This window comes from Boleophthalmus pectinirostris, unplaced genomic scaffold (assembly GCF_026225935.1).
Source record: "Boleophthalmus pectinirostris isolate CB_2022bp ecotype Guang Dong unplaced genomic scaffold, ASM2622593v1 HiC_scaffold_12, whole genome shotgun sequence".
Classification (NCBI taxonomy): Eukaryota; Metazoa; Chordata; class Actinopteri; order Gobiiformes; family Gobiidae; genus Boleophthalmus; species Boleophthalmus pectinirostris.
In genome coordinates this window covers 24,142,794-24,162,984 of record NW_026571018.1, presented here as the reverse complement: position 1 = coordinate 24,162,984, position 20,191 = coordinate 24,142,794, and the positions used below count along the sequence as shown (strand labels likewise).

The 20,191-nt window shown below is 39.6% G+C and overlaps 1 protein-coding gene and 1 long non-coding RNA gene across 4 annotated transcripts in view; one reads left to right on the top strand and one right to left on the bottom strand.

Annotated features, from left to right (window-relative positions):
* The first annotated feature begins 1,989 nt into the window (after nucleotides 1-1,989).
* Nucleotides 1,990-18,813, top strand: LOC129407421 (uncharacterized). The gene is made up of 3 exons (XR_008631529.1): nucleotides 1,990-3,411; nucleotides 9,821-12,705; nucleotides 18,263-18,813. It is a non-coding gene; the product is annotated as an uncharacterized LOC129407421 (long non-coding RNA).
* Nucleotides 7,712-20,191, bottom strand: part of cxxc5a (CXXC finger protein 5a) — a 46,928-nt gene continuing 34,448 nt past the window's right edge. For 2 of the 3 annotated variants that reach the window (XM_055148351.1, XM_055148350.1), the window contains exon 4: nucleotides 12,569-12,702. In XM_055148351.1, the coding sequence (XP_055004326.1) occupies nucleotides 12,698-12,702 (5 nt within the window). In that variant the 3' untranslated portion in view covers nucleotides 12,569-12,697. Of the gene's footprint in view, nucleotides 8,431-12,568; nucleotides 12,703-20,191 lie in introns of those variants that run through there. The other variant, XM_055148352.1, reaches the window with a different exon arrangement.

The following is a 20,191-nucleotide window of genomic DNA, read 5'->3' as shown; positions in this document are numbered from 1 at the left end:
CATTTGAAATACTATTAAAACTTTAATGTTAAATATCAATATTGTATTATAGTGATATAGGAGCTCAACAGAACCAAAGTATTATTATATTATCATGGGATGGTAAAAACGGTTTCATGCGACCTCTCCATTTTTGGCCGTGGGTTGCTGGACGGTCTTTGTCGGAAACCTTCAAAATTCTTCCTTCTTGGCATATGATTGTCAAATTTTCAAATCACAACGACAGCTCCTCAAAATTGCTTGGCAGCCTTGTCATATTGTCTCACAGTATTCTGCTCTTCACATCCTTAGGTTTAATGTTAACTTTATAGCTATCACATTGTCTTGGGCCGGGTCCCATCTACTCAGAAGTACAGTAGGACGTGTAGAGCATCAAAGAGGCAGGCAGAGGGTTAATATCCTGCAGTCCTCTCCACATTAACTGGAAAGGAATGAAGTGTCAAGCGTGTTTTCGACACTGCCAGCCCCCCTCTACCCATCTTCCTCCCAACGACTAGTCACCCCTTCTCCGCCGCAACGCTCCCAACCACCTCCCACAACCGTGACCAAATTATTTTTCAAGCCTCCTGAGGTTTGTGCCATGCCGGAAGAAAAAAAAAAGCGTAGCCATGGCCCTGATTTGGTCCATGCATCTATTGACGCTGTTCCCTCTCCACCAGGAAAACAGCTCTCCACTCTACTACCTGGGCGTGCACTGACATTTGTAGGACAGATGGACATGACACCAGCTGAATGTGTGGATGCAAATACAGGTGTCCTATTTGCAAATACAACATTGAATCTAGAATATTGTTGAGGTGTGTAATAATATGCGGATAATCAAAATTTTCAAGCTCTCGCCACATAAACATATGCTTTTCAGGGTAAATTTAAAACCTTTTGGGAAAGAAGGTTGTTAGACTAGTTATCTTTGAATTTATATCAGCCCTGCAGCTTAAGAGGCATTATTCAAGGTGTTACCTCTAGCCTTGTTGGGGTAGATTCCAACGACCTGCAACTAATTGGAGGTGACACAGAAAGATGAATGAACCATGCCCTAATAGTGAAAGTATGTTAAAGTAAATGCTATTTTCCTACAATATATGTACTGGTAGATAGTTGGATAGATAGATGGATAGATGGCTAGATAGATAGATAGATAGATAGATAAAAATATAGGTTAAAAAATTGTTACAGAGTATCTAATTAATTTCCCAAGATCCAGTGTGTTTTAAGTGAAACCACATGAATGCTAAACTTCTTGACACCAGTCCACCAACCAGAATGGAGTGCACACTTTGGCCCACCTGGAAACACCAGCGACCCAGAACCTGGCCACGGGCCTGGGGTTGGACATGTTCAAGTATAGGCAAAAATTATCTGGAGTCCCACTAGTGAGCAGGCCACACCGTCCTGCCAAACTGTTGGAAAAAAATCCCCTCTGTTTTATTTATAGTGCGCTGTATCCATGGCAACCGAAGAGGTCAGGCAAGCTGGTCCCGTTCTTCACCCCGCTCGGGGATTAGGATTTCACAGCGGTTCTCAGATGTGGAAGGTGGGCTAAAGCTGCTGGAGCCCCCTCGCCAACGCTCATCAGTCCAAAGCAGAAGCGCTGGCTGCTGGAAGAGTCTTGGGAATTCTTTGGGAACGCTGTGGCCTAGTGATGGTAGTGCAAAGAAGGGGGGAGACTTTAATTTCATTTACACAAAAAGACACACTTTAGGCATGTTTTGATTGTGTTCTGCTTCTGCCTTTTTAAGGTCACACAAGGTCACGCAAAACTTTTCTCTGGTTTCTTCTACACATGGAAAAAAACACTATAATCTCAGACATCTAGCTTTTGTCTTCCATTTGTCAAGAAAAGGGTCGCTCACTTTTTAAATTTCCTAAGCTTGTTAAATTTCCATCCCCCATTTCTCTGTAGGGGCGACTCTTTCCAGAAAGCATATTCCTAAGCCAGTTGGAATGGAGGAAGAGAGGAAGGGGAGAGAGCAGCGAGGTAAGTGCAGAGAGACGGGGGGAAAGCTGATTGCCCTCCAGGAAGCGCATGGTGTGACTGTACAACGGAGACCTCCACATTCCTCCTGGGGCAGAGGACGGGCGTTGCTAGGAGATGGTGTTGCCACGGCGGATGCTGTTGCTGCCTCCGTCGATGTGCAGAAGGACGTGGTTTCAATCTGAGGGGGATAGGGAGGCAAAGAGGGGAAAATCTGGAGCGTTTGGGGACATGTAATGAGCTCCCCAGTCTCTAGGGGGCACTCTTGGCACCTGAGTCACACAGACAATACTTCTGCCCCTAGTGCTCATCCTCAAACGGGGACCAATACAGTAGCAGGCCTGGTAGTTCAGAGGGGTAATAACTCAGCGTAGACATGGAATCATAAGTGGATATATTTATATTATTTTGAAATATTTATATGTAAAACCTATTATAATATCCACTTTGTAAAATGTATCGAAACAAAAGCAAAAGTACATTAGCATGCTCCCTGGATGTTCAGAACTTTTGTACGTGAAGCAATTAAAGATATGGGGTAAAACTACAGAACAGAAGGAAATGCTGCTGTGTTTCTCAAACTGTGGTGCAGGTTGATTTTAGTGGTACATGGGATCCCCTGCACTTATCTTTTAAAGTATTTATTTTATTTAGAGACAAATGTATTTGTCTGTAATCATTATTTAGAGCAACACATTTAGTCTAATTTTAGACCTAATTTAATTTATACTCATTTTTTAATATTTTAGGTCTGGTGGTACTCAGAAAGCGACATCTTTTCTTAGGTAGTGTTTGGTCTGAAATGTTTGAGAACCACTGAAATAATGGATTACCTAAAATCCAAATATAGCATGTCCCATATAGTAGGCCTACACCTTTCTCATATTTAAAGTGTAAAAAAAAGTACTGGTTTGTTTACAGGAATGGCACGTTTTCATAAGCATTAACTGCAACTGACAATGCCCTGTTTAGAAATCAACCAACATGGGTTTGTCATGGCCAGTGCTAATATTGATTGTTTAGAATACAGAGCAACCGAAGGCCAGTAAGTTTTGCTGATATTTTTGGCCAATATGTTGGTCTGAGACTGATTGATTTGATATTTAAACCAAATTATGTTACTCCCCCAAGCCATTTTTTACCACAAACCTTTAAGAAAGCTGTATAGTCAAGTTTTGTGCAGCCATCTTTTTGAATTCAAGTGTTAATATAAAGCTTTGCGTGTATTGGCCTATTCTGGAGATTTAAAGCCAATATCCATTACGTTAAATAGTCCAAATGTCCAACCAATACATCGTCTATCTCCAGTCCTGTTACCAGTGATTCATTGTACGTATTGTGTTAATGAGTGACTGAACCTTCATCTCAACCACATCGACTAACACATATCTGTCCGACAGTGCTGAAGTTTCGAGATGTGGACTGAGTGATTTGACGTAAGTGTTCCCACACATACCTGCATGCTTTAACCACAGAGCAGAGATAACAGTGCAGCACAGAGGGCTGATAAGGCCTCAGTGCACTCAAACACAAAGGTGCAAACCGAAGGCCCCTGCAGTGTCACTCCCTTATGGTTTCTCTGCACAGTTTTCCTCTTAACAAATTCATCTACAAAAGAAATTACTTTTATGGATCAAACTGCATGCTGAGAATCTTAAGAAATTTCTGAAATTCCACAAGCACATTTGCACTTTATAACATTCTGGTTGAAGATCCGCTACATGCTTTTCTCCGTGATGCGATAGCTTGTATGAAAAGTTACACAGTGGCATTAAACACCCAATTCCAATGTGGAGAGCAAACCCGTCCTCACAGTAAGAGTTTTCCTGTCTTAAAAACATAAAAAATAAAACTAGTTTATTTTAAAAGTTATTCCTCTTACACCTTACACATTTCAAGCAGCCTAATCACTCGCCATGATGAGTTTATAAGAGATTTTCACAACTCCCAGAGGCTTGAGCAGAGTTTTGCCATCATGGTAATACTAACAACGACTTGCATGCTACTGTGCACTTCCTGATTATTGGGCAATAACATGCTTTATAATTAAATACAAATAGTACACAGTCGACATATTTTGACCCCCAAGAGCTGCTTATACAATACATCTGTACTGGGGCAAGACAAATTTCGCTCCAATATAGGGGAAAAATCAGGGCCCTTAATTAAAAGTAATAAAATAGATAACATTATGAGAGACGGGCAGTCTGAGATGTTTTGGTGCTGAAGTGGAGATGTGGAGTGGAGGCTAATATCACACGGTGTGGGTATATTTACAAATGGCTTGAGAGGTGATTGGCTGAGAAGAAGGCTGGCTGGCTGTCCTTTGCTGACGGACAGGTGGTGGGAGGCGAAATAAAGGCTACAGCTTTGATTTTAGAAACTGCAAGTAGGGAATTTAACCTTTGACTCTGTGCATTTCCAGGATTTTAAATATGATGTTGAAATTGTTACTCTTTCAAGTCTTTAGTTTCTGACTGTTGTAGCAAGTACGTTATTCAGCCTTTGGTCAGTTCCTCTGTTTCTGCATTACACTCATTTGTCTTGCTTTTCCCAGTGCAGTTGGACCCTTATACTAGTCTCTAGGAGATCCTGGTTGGGTCTGGTACCGGTTCAGGGGCAGCCCATTGACACACAGAGCCTCATATTGTCTGTGGGGACGAGGAAGACGAGGTTTGGGCGAAGGCGGATGGTGTGGGAGGGTTCAGCACAAGCCACCAGCTGCGCTCTCTCTCTCGGCGCGTTCATTAAACAGCTCCCAGTCCTCGGGGTAATCCACATGCTTCACTGTGGAGAGGGAGGTAAACACTGACGTCTGTCCATCCACTGCTTGGCCTTTTGGCTTTTGACATCTTTGCTATGAAAAGTCAAAAACTAAACAACAATTTTAGACTTCTGCTCATGGACAGTATTCACGCCATTTGGGAACTGTATAATATTTCAGTGTGTGAGTGAACAAAATGAATTACCTAAGATGCTTAAAGGTGCATTACGCATTTTTTCTGGAGGAGGGTCCATCACTTGCTTGTCTCCATGGAGATGTTATCGCTTTGCCTGGATTGTTCCATGTTATGACATTAAACACATCTATCGAACATTTATCATTGCTGGTGTTTCTATTGCTCAAAAATAATTAAATACAATACAATAATTCTCTCTGTGAATTAGGGGCGACTCTCCACAGATCTGACATGTAACGTAGACTACAGTTGTCACTCTTGAGATAGATTTAATCTCTACCATGGAACAAATGCAGACAAAGCAATAGCATCTCCATGAAGACAAACAGGTGACAGACTCTCCACCAGAAAAGTTGCACAATGCACCTTTAAGTTAGTCTGATTCATCGGCTGGTTTCAATTTGTGGAAACCGTCTGACCTCACAGCATTAGAATTCATTTGCTCGACGGTAGGCGGGTACTTTTTTCAAATTTAACCAGTCCCTGCTATTTGGTAGTGATGTATGTAATGCACCGTTAACAGGGCTAACTGGTATATTAAGCTCTTCCCAAATCCCTTAAGAAGAAGGGCAATAACCTCTTTCCCCTTGATAAAATTCACCAAACATTCTCTTTGTTCCGGCTTTAAATTGTCAATCTTGGGAATCGTTGCCAACACAGAATTTATGGCTCTTCACTGATTGGCTGGTACCCGAACTCACACTTCCAGCGTTTTGTAAACCATCTAGTACAGGGGTGTCAAACTCATTTTGGTCCGGGGGCTGTATCCAAACTACTTTGATCCCAAAGGGGCCAGATCAGAAAACTCATGTCATATATACCCCAAAAATTATAATAAGTTCAAATATTTGTGCAGAGAAATGCAAATCTATTACAGAAATCTTTTTTAATTGATGAACTCTTTCTTATTATAATTTTATAATATTATGAACAACCTGAAACTTTAAGAAAAATTCAATTTCAACACAATGTTTTAACATCAACTTGTGATGAGGGTGTCACGGTCAACTGTCAAAACGATCGTCCTTTAAGAGCGTTTAGAAAGAGACAAGTCTTCATTTGTGCTGCTCTGGTGGGAGGGGCCACGTACAGAGACGCTGGAGACGCTGCTGTGAAACACGACAGAAAATTAACAAGATTTTAATAGAAAATATAATTCAAATATTTTAGTAGAAAATCACCCAAGGGCCACATTAAAGGTCTTGGAGGGCCGGATCTGGCCCCCGGGCCTTATGTTTGACACCTGTGATCTAGTGTATTCTGATTCCCAACCTTAGTCACTGGAGCAAAATGAAATTGAGCGGAGGCACTAGGTGGCACCAGAATGGCTACCTTTAAGTCACAGACCTGACTTATTATGCCATCAGAATTATTAGAATGAGGTATATATATATATGACCAGTAGAAGCAAGTCTGTATTCAAATAAATGCTTTTATTGTAGTCTATTATTTGCTGAAATAATTATGTTCTGCGTCAAGTGTTTTGGTTGCACAATTGTAGCCTATCTATCTATTGCTATTCATGTACTTGATTGGGGGGACAATGATCCTTGCATTTGATTGGAGATTTTCACAGCTAGGAGATTTAAAGGCCATGCAGCACAATAACCTGGTGTGAGATTTGTCCTTAGGTTGCTCAAGTATGTCTCATGAATATTAGCCGAATGTTTATAACAGGGGTATCCAATCTATGGTCCTCCTGCTGAATTGGCCCACATGGTTATATTACTTTTTATAGCAAATTTAAAGGGACCATAATTCAGCTATTTTCTGATCTATAGCATAATTGCTTCCTCATCAAAAACATGCCTGCAGTTGTGTTTTGTTTTATTCACACATCTTTAACACACAAGCCGTGCATATTTAGGTTGAGTTTTTTCTCACTCTATTCCACCTTGTGATGTCCACTGAGTTTTTAAACTCCATATGCCTTCACTAGAATCACTGAGAAGATTTCAGCCCTGGGTTTGCCACTCTCTAAAGAACTCTCTAAATCATAAAAGGCAGCTGTTAACTTGAAAACTTCAGCTTGGTGACATCACAAGATGGAACAGAGTATTTTGAGCTGTGGAGATGTAGACAGACTACTAATGCAGGATTACTCAAACACGTGTGACTGAAACAAAACACAACTTGAGATAACAATCTAAATATTCTAACATGACTTAAAGCTCACAAGAGTCATTTTTGCATAATATAGGACCTTTAAGTAATTCTAGCAATATAACCTTAATGTTCCAAGTCTTATTAAAATTATGGTGTCTCTGATGAAGCTTGGCACCCATTTAAATGACCAACCTTACAGAGTTTGTGATTCATATATATTTCTATATGCGGCCCTCACTGATAAAAGTTTGGATTCCCTGGTTTAAACCCTACATGGTTTTAAATAATTAGAAAATGTTTGATAGACTGATCTTGAATTTGATGTCGATTAAAAAGTTATTGTTGAACTAACTCCACCAAACCATCACCCCCACCTCTCCAGCTCACACCAGTTTCTGTGTTAGCTTTGCCTCCACAATGCAAATGTCCATTTTACCAAGCCCACTGTTGCCCGCTTCCTCCTGCTCTCCTCTCCCAGTCTCTCTGATGTGCCGTGGCCAGCGTGGAGCTCTCCATTTGTGCGTATTTATGTGTGTACCTGAGTGTGTCTGCCTCTCCATGTTTCCAGTCCATAAGCCCGGAGCCAAGCCGAGCACTGCCAGAGGGAGAGCCTGCAATGTAGGGCGCCCGGCGAGATGGACGCGGGCAGAATATCAACACACACACACATACACACACTCTCTGCTCTGAGCTGCCCACCTGCCGACTTACGTGATCCAAATGTGAGGACGAGAAACAGGAGGGGGGTTGGGGAGGGGGTGGGGGAGTGGCTGCAGGAAATTGCCAGGTAGTTTCCAGACCCACTTCCCCATGTTGCGCCCAATTAATCAGGGCTACATCTGTGTTGGATGGACCTCTACCCCAAGGGGAAGCAGCAGTGTTTTTGTCTTCGCACACAGGTTTTTTTTTTGTTTTTTTTTTGGAGAAGTCTGTTTTTGTGCTGTGACAGAGATGGCATGGCGGATGTTGTTGATGATGGCTGTAATTTGGTATGGACAGCTTTCCGTAGCTCACTGTCCTTCAGCGTTCCTGGTATGTTTTATTTTTCTTCCCAAACACACATGCTTCTTCCTGCCCGCACCTCATTTTTCAGCACCTGCGTAGCCCACCGCCTCTGTGTACTTCCTGGAGCTTGTGGCACACCTGGACCCCCCTCCCACCCCCCTTTTCCCCTCCCCAACCTGAACCTCTCTCTTCATTTTCCCCTTCGCCACTGTTTTGGCTGCGCCTGTCTCTGGTCCCTCTCCAGGTTTATTTATGAATAACAGATTTAGTTATGAATAATATGGCTCCAGTAAGTGTGGAGTTTCCACAGTGGGCTGAGCTGCATTTCTCTTCCGCGTTGAGAGCTGTTACTTGGGTCCTTTTTCACCTTGCATCTTCATTAACCTGCGAATGTGAAAAGAACACATAGAGAAAATGATTGATTGTTCTACTTTGAATTTGCCAATATAATTTGAAGTTAATTCAAAAATAATGAAATGCCTTGAAGGAAAGAGGTCTGTGCTCTCCAAGTACGATATGTCTGTTTTTGATGCACAGTGTAATAAATAGTCTATACGAATTGTTCAAACTTGGTATAGCCTAACCCAAACTCTGAACCCTTACCTTTAATTTAATAGTTATTAACCCTGAATAATTCTTAATAAACTATGTGTTCAAGTTTAAAGTGTTAGAATTAGGACAAATGGTGAATTCAAATTTGAAAAAATAACTTTACTGAGAGATATAGTTAAAAATGCACTTGTTTTAATGTGATTTATGTGTATGCATTAAGGTTAATGTTAAAGTACACTTTATTGTCCCAGTAGGGAAATTTGTCTTCCGCCTCCTCCACTGGGCATTATCATACATTCTGGTGATTGTAAGTACCATCAATAACTTAACATTACACTACCCTCCTGACTCAAAATGCAGACAGATCACACTTTTTATGAATGACAAACCCACTTCTCTAGAGTCTCAATATCAGACCTGGTTTGTGTATATTTGGTATAATGAGTGCAAGTGTAGCCTCTGTGTGAATATAGTGGTCTTGTGTGAAGCCTTGGCAGCGCGCGGTGCAGTGCAGAGTGGAGAGGAGAGACAGCTGCCCTGACAGATGCCGGGAGGCAGGACCCCACTGGGAGGCAGAGGGAGGGAGCTGGCACCGGCCCGGCCCAGCGGAAACACCACGGGCTGCAGAGGAAGTGGGCAGGGGGACAAAACAGGGACTGCACGAGACTGAGGGGACAGGGAGGAGGAGAGGGGCTACGTGATCTACTTTAAGAGCTTTTGTAGGTTTTAAATAAATAGCACCTCAATGTGGACATATGGGATAGATGCCATAAGGTTAGTCCTCTGTCCAGTATACCACAGCTTCTTCTTTTGGTTTCCTCAGCTTCGTCATCTCTGAGATTTTAATATTAGTGTTAGTTTTATGCCAGATGCCCTTTTTGACAACCATCATTATTTTTCAAGCACCTAGATGTGTGTCAATAAGGTGTAATTACTTTGTCAAGTTGTAGCTGCTATTTAAATCTACATAATCCATATATACATGCTTAAAATTAGTGAAAACACGGATAGTGGATGTTAATAAATCAAAACTGTTCATTCTTTTATTTTGTACTTTTTCAGAAAGGTTTCAAGTTATGTTTTCACATTTTTGGTGATACCGTATACCATTATATTTTACATCTGACTGGTCTCTATACTTACTAGTAGTATTTTGGATTGCTAATGTTATTCCTGGTTATGATAATGTTTTAACTGTGTATTTGTATATGTTGTTGTGTAGTAGTGGTGATTGTGCCTGAGGAAAAGTGGCTGCGATGCTGGAGGCCTGGTTCACGTGTTCTGTCTGGAGACTGGTGCAGCTCCGGGTCCAAACTGTAAGCGCGTTGCCATGGTGACCCATAGCCTGGGATCCAGACTAATTTTCTAAAACAGAAGATCTGATCTGATCACCACTTCCTCAATCAATCAGGTGCAATCAGGTTTGTTTATTTCAGTACACAAGGTAAACTGACAAACTCATTGGCCATCTACTATTTAGAATTATTCTCAAACTTCTCTCTCTTCATATTAACAGTGTTTAGGGTTTCACTCATTGATTTTGCAGAAATCTGTGATGTTTCTCAGTTCCAAGTGTTATTTTTTTCCGTCTTATTCCTCGCAAGCAGCCATGTTTGTTTTGTAGTGAACAGACCATGAAATTCTCCGATTGGCTAATCCGTCTGTCAATCACGCCAGTCTGCACTCACAGAGATAACACCAGTGTCCAGACTACATGTTTTTGTATAGAGAAAGCAGTTTTGACTGGTCAGGCAAAGTGGCTGAACACCAGGACCACTGAAACTGATGTACTTACATGTAGACATATGATATATTTTGAAAGTGTGTTGGTTAGAAAAACAATTGTAGTGTGCTCTTTATAGAATACTTGCATAGGTATAGTTAGATGGACAATTGGCAATGCTATAGACTCTATGACTATCAAATCTGGACTAAAATAAATAATTTTAAAAATGTATGTATGTATGTATTGTTCACTATTATTACACATTTGGAAGTATTGTTTTAAAACAACTGGTAAAATACAGCATGACATTTTTGATTTCTTCCTTCATTTGAGATTTCCCTGGAGTGTAGAGCACTTATTGTAACTTCAGTTTAGTTCTCCACAGACAGAATGACAGAGGAGTCCTGTGGGACCAGCTCCCCAGGGACCGGTCCCACAGGATGAGGGCCCAGTGACAGTGTCCAAGTGTCCGAGTGTCTGCTGCACTCACCGGGCTGTGACAGGAGCAGACAGGCGCAGGTTATGAGGAGTCTGCACTATCACAAGCATATCAACTCTCTCTGCAGGTAGACTCTTACAAGGAAACAACTGTAGTTAGTCATACTATTTACAATCTACTTATTTCAAATAAGATAAACTTTGACACACATTCCCAGTCTGGTTTTCACATATTTAAAGATAATTTTGAAAATAAATCCATAACCTGTACCCTCATCCAGACCCTAACCTTAAGCATAATTCAAAACCAGGCCCTAACCATAACCCTAAAACCCAACAAATGTAGGAACATAGATGATTGCTGGCAGTGGTATTACAGCAAAACTTTTCTCATTTGAAAGTTGTGAAAAGTGCTTTCATTCATTAGAAAAGTAAGGAATAAGTTTGGGCTGCAACAAACTGTTTGTTTGAACTAGTAATGTTTTTCATGTTTTTAAGAAAGTAAAAATCAGGTAAGCACCTTTTTAAAATGAAGGTAGTGCAGCATATTTGATGGGTAGCCTTGCTTTAGAGTTGTAAAGTGTTTGCACATGCAGTGAAACAGTGAGGAAGGACCTGAACGGCATCACACGTCATCTCCTCACAATCTGCTCTGACTCTCAGACAGCTGCCACCATTGTTTATTAGAGATAGACTGATGTATCAGATCAGGACAATATTTGCCCTTTTAGCTTATGAGCTATTAGCCTTAAACTGTGAGCAGAGGTCAACTTGAATATTTTTTGGTGTTGACAACCTGCTTAAAGGAAAAACTTAAAGGTTTAATTTGAACACATACTTGCTGAAATTGCAGCAAAAAAGTGACACGGGTCTCTCATAGTTTAGTTTTGTGGCAGTGGGGGAGTTTGTTGTAAAGTCACTTTATTGGTATTGATGATTGGCTTTTATTATTTGGGGAAAATTATACATTTTGGCTCTTGGCTTCTAAATAATCAAAACTGTAAACTCTAAATATTCAGCATTGCCAAGAAAAAAAAAAACATCAGTAGATCTTTATTGTTTATAACTGACCAAGTTTAAACAGATACGTACAGGCTCTATAAAGCTTATTAAGATATAAAATTTTAAAAAAAACCATTATGAATATTCTAAGTATGGATGAATATTTATGTACGATCCAATAGTACTTAAAGGCATTGCTGGCTCGTGGCTACTTTGTATGGAGGCCTGCGGTCAAACACGATTGGCTTAAAGGCACAAGGATGCATGTGTGCTGGTAGGTGCACAATTAGCTGCAGCTCCTAGTTTATTTTTCTCCACTTCTTACAAACTTTGATGGAAAGGAATTTGTAATATTTAGCAAAGAAATAAGCTGTTCTCAAGATGCTCTTAGATCCTGTACAGCTCACTATAGTAACATGATGAGATTAACACTAATTGACTTTTTACATAAGAACCTTGTTACTAATTGTTCAAAGCATTCCTTATTTTGCTATATGTAACAAAATACAGTAAAAAGGGTAAAAATAACTAAACATCAGACATTTTTGAATAATTTACCTTTAATTCCTTTATTTGATCATCATTTCTCATTTATAAATTGCTATAAACAACTGATGATAAAGTGAATATATAGGCTGTCATGATACTTCTTTGATTTTTATGTATTTTTATTATTGACATTCTCTCTCCCAAAAGATCTGCCTCTTCTTTGCTCTTGCCAGGTGACCACTGTCCACTGAACCCATACAGTGGATGTGTACATGTGAGGTCAGTGCTGTGACACATGAGGGAGGGAGCACCCGAGCACCTGGATAGCACCCAGCACAGAGGAGTGGTCAGGCGTGAAAGTCAACATGGCATCACGAAACAGCAGCACGCCAACGTACCACCACCAGGAATCACCGCAGACAGACACATCCTTCAGTGTAGCGTTCAGACTGGTAAGACATGGGACATAATTAGTTCTCTTGTTAACAGACCAGAGTGTGGAAAAATGACAATGTGCTAAATCAAAATAGAAAACTAGTTGCAAATCTCATTAAATTTGTTTTTCCAAATTAATTTACCAAATATAATTGTGTTGTGTTATCCTATCATTTCAACAATCACTTAGATCGGCCTATTTTTATGATTATATTATGTTATATTATATTGTGATCATTTGATTGATCAGTGGTAATATTGACCCTGTCTTGCAATTTCACCAAATCCATACAAATTACCACAAACTTCCCAGTCAGTTTAAAATGAAACTTAGAGCATTTTTAAAGGTCCCATTCTAATGTTTCCTCATCAAAAACATACCCGAAGTTGTGTTTTGTTTCATTCACATATTTAAAACACAAACCCTGCATATTTAAGCTGAGTTATTTTCTCAAACTGAAAACACTCCTCCTTGTGATGTCATGAGGTTACATGAAGTGCTGTATTTTAAACTCCACACACCTTCACTAAAACCATTTGGATAATTTCAGCCCTGGAATTACCATTCTTTACTGAGCTAAAGGTAAAAGGGAGCTGTGAACTTGTAAACTACCACTTCATGACATCACAAGGTGAAACAGTGCATTTTGAGCTTTGGAGATGCAGACAGACTCATAATAAAGAGTTACTCAAACATGTGAATGAAACAAAACACAACTCCAGGTATGTTTTTGAGAAGCTAACATTATAATATTATAACAGACTTAAAGGTCACAAGAGGCAATTTTGCGTAATATAACTTGACAATGTATACAAAATGACACAAACAAACACGAGGTAACAATAGCCAAAGGTTTGTTTAAGGATAAAGATATACATGTCTTTTGTGGCCAGTTTGCAGACGGCACATTGTCTGGCCTGTCCACACCTTCTTTTGGGGCTGCTGTGTTATCGACTCTCCCAGGTTTTTGTGGTTCTTCTGTGTAGTTAGTGGAGAGGACACACTGCAGCACAGGGCATTGGACACACACACACACACACACACACACTCCTCTCTCGCTGCCTGCAGTCCTGGGGGAGGATCTATTCCCTTCCAAAACACGCCACCGCCAGAGGGGCACACTGACCGCTCAAGCAGCACAGCGCCAGCCACCAATACTACGCTCCCGCACTCAGGCACGTCCCTGTAAAGCCAATGCGACATTCAGAAAATTGATTAGAAAGTAGTGACTGACCACCTATATCAATGATTAGTGTCAAGACAACTCTCCTAAATGTATATAGCAAATGTATCTTTGAGTTGAAGAAGTAATTGTAGCAGTGTATAGTAATAGAAGTAGTAGTAGCAGTAGTAATAAGCATAGGAGTAGTAATGGTAGTAGTCGCAGTAGTGTAGTAGTAGTAACTGTCATAGCATAAACATTTATACACAGTAATAGTTCTTACTTCTACTTCTTACTTTGGGTAAATAGAAGAAGTAATAGAAGTAGTAGTAGTAATAGGAGTCGTAACAGTAGTAGTAGTAGTAATAGTAGTAGTAGTCGTCGTAGAAGTAGTTGTTGTAGTTGTTGTAATATCATATAGCACTTGCATCCTCAGTATAGATTAATTTAAATTCTTACTTTCCTAACTTGTCTTGACATCCTTGCATATGTCTTCATGTAGTAGAACCCAAACTAGTAAACGAAGTACTACAAGAAGAAGCAGTAGTGCAGTACAATCAGGAACAGAATAACTGTAGTATTTGCAAGGTCAGAAACAGAAGTAGTAGTAGTAGTAGTAGTAGTAGACTAGACATAGTAGTAGTAGTAGTCGTCGTATAAGTAGTAATAGTAGTAGTCATAGTAGTAGTAGTTGCAGTAGTAGACATAGTAGTAATAATAGCAGACATAGTAGTAGTAGTAGTAATAGTAGTGGTACTTGTAGTAATAGCAGACATAATAGTAGTAGTTGTAGACATAGTAGTAGTAGTAGTAGTAATAACAGACATAGTACTAGTAGTAATAGCAGTAATAGTATTAGTTGTAGTTATCCCCCCTTTCCTTGATAACTAATCTGCGTTTGTTCCCTCCCCTCCATCATCCATCTTTGTCCGACTCTACACCTCCTCCTCCCTGAGCCTCACGTCATCCCGCCACATATCTCTGCAGGCCGGTCGTTGCCAGATCCTGACACCTACTCCCAGCCTTTGACATGCTCCACTTGGTGTTACGAGACTCACGTTTGTCACCTTAGCCACTTGTGTGTATGGGAAAGATGTGCCGAGAATGTACAAGAGGAGAGTTTACGCATTTAGCCTGAGTTTGTTAATAATTAATGTGTCACAGGTTTGCAAAATTGCCCAGCGTTCGTTCCATCCTCTCTCTTCCTCTCCCTCCCTCCTACCCTCTGGCCTATCCTCTCTGCCTCCTTCACTCTGTCTCCTCGGCTCCTTCCCCCCGATAGCACGGACTCTCAATCTCAATCCTACACTCTCCAAAAAGAAGCCAGGGCAAAAACTGCATTGACTAAACATTATACAAGATGTTTGGATAGCTTCTACAGGAGAATATTTCATTAAGTGATCAATTAAAGTGTTTTAGTGAGCCAAAATACAAGAATTTCTAAGTATTCAATCTAAAGGCACTGGGAGATTGCTATATTTTGAAAGGGCTATACTTGAAGATATGGACTAAAACTTCAAGTCTTCTAGCTCATCTGTAAATGCTTTTTTAAATGAATAATCATAATCAAACACCCGGAGTGCTTTACAATGCATTATCCCTTCACTCCATATTTGGTGATGTTTAAGGTCCTATGTTACACGAAATAGAATCTTGTGAGCTTTTAGCCATGTTATAATGTTGATACCTCTTCAAAAACACGCCTAGAGTTGTTTACACAAGTTTGAGTAATTCTGCATTATTAGTCTGTCTGCATCCCCAAAGCTCAAAATGCTCTGTTCCACCTTGTGATGTCATGCAGTGGTAGTTTTTAGCCTTTTACCTTCTGTTCAGTAGAGATTTGCAGGTTCCAGGACTGAAATCATCCAAATGATTCATGTGAATCTGTATGGCGTTTAAAAACACAATGAAGCATTTCTTGTATTACCACATGACATCACAAGGGGAACAGAGTGTTTTCTTTTTGAGAAAACTCAGCCTAAATATGCAGAGTTTGTGTGTTAAACATGAGTGAATGAAACTAAACATTCCAGGTATGTTTAGATGCGGAAACAACATTAAAAAATAAATCAGAAAATAGTGTGATATGGGCCCTTTAAGATACTAATGTAGCCACAGCTGCCCTATAATAGACTGATGCCGATTTGCGCCTTTGACCACCACCAATCACTCACACACAAAAATAGTAATTTGCTTATGGTTATTTATTTATCAATTATTTTTATCAATATAAGGTTATCACTTCTGCTGTGTTCAAATACATGTGTGTACTCCCTTGATAAATCATCACTATATGGTCATCGCTCGTGGGCTTCCTGGTGATTTTACTGGTGAAATAATGGCTTGGAAACAAAAGATGCTCTGGTCTCCTGAGTCTGCAGTGACCAGACGTCTAAAGCTGGAGGGTGCAGGACTGCAGCAGGTGACACGGATTTCAATAAAAGGGATTATAGATGTGGGGAGCGAGCGAGGAGAGGCAAAACAACACACACAATTGCAGCTAAAATATACACAATTAAGAATATGTCAAAAATGTAATATTAGTTTGGTGGCTCTTTTTTTGCTACATGTTGTGACTGGTAGAAAGTTGCTGAAAGTTGCAACTGCAGCAGTAGTTTAATATGCTTCTAAAATATTAACTAAAAAAGTAGGTTGAAGCTTTTATGGCATTTTGAGTACCTTTTATCTCTTCTTTGGAGAATAGAATAGCTAAATCGATATGGCATACTACTCTATTGTGTTTGAGTAAATAGTGAGAAATGTAGTCTTTCGCTGTCAGCCAATCACAGTCTACTACTTTTGCCTTTCCATCAAAACAAACTACTACTCTACTACAACTACTCCCAGTCCCCTCCTACACATACACTGATAGTCTACCTGCTGAGGACTAAAAGGCTTCTGTTGTGTTCTTCATACTGTCATCTATATCAAAAGACCCATATTACACTGTGTTCTGATCTATGTTATAATATTGTTTCCTCAGTAAAAATATACCTGCCCCATTTTGAACTCTGGAGATATAGACAGACTAATAATAAAGAATTACTCAAACATGTGTGAATGAAACAACACACAACACCGGGTATGTTTTTGATGAGGTAAGAACATGGCTTAAAGCTCACAAGAGTCAATATAGGACTTTTAACATACACACACACACACACACACCTGTTTAAATGATCTGCCATGTTAATGAATACATATCATTGTAGTTGATTATGTAGCTGTGTTTTCCTCTCAGTTTTTTTGGCGAGCGTGCGGTTTACATTTCACTCACACGTCGCATTCACACCTCACTTTCCTCTCCACACTATCACCAAAAATCGGCAGATCCGCAGCAAAAGTGTGAAATTTGGTTTCTCTGTAGAAATATCATAATTTTACACAATCACGCTGTGAATGAGCCAACAGGTGATTATATCCACAAATGCATTCAAGTCTCAGAGAGCTTTGTGTCCTTGCTTTTATCAATGTTGGATTACTTATTTTATTTGTCCAAAATTACATTGTAAACTACTTGCCATAACTTCTGTATGGTCAAAACTCTGGCACTCATAAATATTCAAATGAAATATATGATTGGTACTTCCACTATTGCTCCTATACAACACGTAGAACTACTATTACAGTGTTCCTGAAATGTAGTTAATATTTCAGTCAAAATGGTTATAGCAAATGTAGTAGTAGTAGTAGTAGTAGTAGTAGTAGTAGTAGTAGTAGTAGTAGTAGTAGTAGTAGTAGTAGTAGTAGTAGTAGTAGTAGTAGTAGTAGTAGTAGTAGTAGTAGTAGTAGCAGTAGTACTAGTAGTAGTAGTAGTAGCAGTAGTACTAGTAGTAGTAGTAGCAGCAGCAGTACTAGTAGTAGTAGTAGCAGCAGCAGTACTAGTAGTAGTAGAAGCAGCAGCAGTACTAGTAGTAGTAGTAATAGTAGCAGTAGAGCAGGAGCAGTTCTAGTAGTAGTAGTAGTAGTAGTAGTAGTAGTAGTAGTAGCAGTAGCAGTAGCTGCAGTACTAGTACTAGCAGCAGTACTAGTAGTAGCAGTATCAGCAGTACTACTACTAGTAGTAGTAGTAGTAATAGTAGTAGTAGCAGCAGTACTAGTAGTAGAATTAGCAGAAGTAGTAGAATTAGCAGCAGTAGTAGTACTAGTTGTTGTAATATCATCTAGTACTTGCACCCTCAATATAGTTTTAATTCTTACTTCCCTAACTTGTCATGACATTCTTGCATATATCTTCACAAGGTAGAAGCCAAATTAGTAAAATTTGTCAAAATTTGTAGTATTAGTATACCAGTAGTAGTCAAATTAGTAAAATTAGTAGCAGCAAATCAATTCCATTGTGTATTGTCTTTTTAGAAGTTGTATTCTAAATTATGTTTTTTGTTTTTTTTTTTTTTTTTTTTTTAAATAGATGATGTTTTGGTCCCTCCATATGGCCCTTCCCTACCTATCCTGTTGTTGCAATAGTCCAGGAGACCTCTGTAGTGAGTGGGTGTCAGGTGGCAGGCTCTGGGCTCCTGTAGGTGGACAGTGGACCACAGGACAACCGGTTCGGGACAGCTGTGACATAATGAGGCCAGTAAACAAGCATGTGTCTCCCCCATGGACACCTCCTCACAGCGGGATGCTCCTCCTGTGTGCTTCTCACTGTCAGGGCACTCAGGGCCAAATGGTCAGAAGAAAGAGGCTCACGTCATATTACGGGCCAAACAATGGACATGGGATTAGGCCTGCCACTCACACCAGGGCCACCACGGTCAAACTTACTATCACATATTTCATTACATACAAAAACAGGATCCAGAATTATTCAAGATTAAATATATGTGAAAAGATCTCTATAACTTATCAGGCGCACCCACTGATAACCTCAGTTATCATTCAAGAATATAAAATCATCGATATCAGCAGGCTTAAACAAATGGCTTTTAAAATGGACTGACCATAACACAAATATTAAGAATAAAGATAAAGATTATGAAAAAGAGAAGAATCTGAGTGTCAATTCATTGAAGGATTAAACCTTGTAAAGTAAATATACAAGGAAAATGTGATCTTCCCAGAACTTCTAGAAGCAAGAAGAGGAGACAAGCAGGCTGAGGGGGCTGATGGTTCTGCTGCTGGAGAATATCGTAGATACATTCTCAGATGTTTATTTTACTTAAGAGGCATTTGTTCTACACCTAGTAGTTGGTAGTTAACAGTTGCTTTCCCCCTAATTCTAACAATGTTCCTCATAAGCAGGTATCATTGCTTAGTAAAAATTAAAAATCTTTAAAATAAATGGCAGCAATCTTAGTGCGTAAGTGTTAGAAAAGCTATAGCAGGAGGATGTCTGGAGCAGATTTATGTCTTGCTAAGACAATATAAAGGAGTATGCCGGTGTTGGCGAATGTGGAGGAGAACTGTGGACCCCTCTCCCAGGGCATGAGTCACTGTTGGCAGCCCGTGCTCTCCAGTCTGATTGCCTTGTTGAGCTGCCTTTTGGCTTGGAAGAGCGCGCGCTATATCCTTCATGATAGTCAGGGTGCTTTTTTCTGGCTTGCTCAGTTCAAAGCCATTTCCATGAAACTTATTGTTGAAAATTAAGATAAATAAAAACTACTTGGAACTTAAGGAAATATTTACGTCAAAAAATACAGAACAAAAAACAGAGCACATTTTGGACTATTCAGAATCAATAGGTGTGCAAAATCTACTGTCCACAAATAATGAAAGATTATCAGTGAATGTAAATATGAATAAAATATCATACGACTGTAAGTAGAGCATATATCAAACATTCTGAAAAGGCACAAATGAAACGTGGAGTGATATGGCCTAATTGGTTTGGCAGTAATAATGGAGGACCCTTTAGTTTTACCGTCCAATGGCAGCGATAAATGATTGCTTCCATCTGGACTGTATGTAATCTAACATTGCTACATACAAGTAGCGCTCTTCAGACCTCTATGGTTGTTTTACCTTGCTACCCTTTGATTAAATTTGAGTCATGAATAAGAGCTAGATGTTAATCACTTAGCCATTGTTGAGAACACACACCTAAACCACTTGGAAGTCTTTACTCCTGTAAATGAATGAAAACATTTTTGAAATCACATAGTTCAAGGTCTTTTTCATTTGTCGACAAACCAGAACTTTAATAAGGTTTCCATTCACTTTCTTACTATAACTTTAAAGCCAAATGAACAGAAAAATCCAAGCTTGCTGTTACTTTTGAGATAATTTATTATCACTCTGTACATCAGGAAAGACCACATTATTTCTATCAGGTTTATTTTTTAGACCTGGAAATAATGATTGTCCCTTCAGAATATTCTTGTTGCCACTGCTACAAACA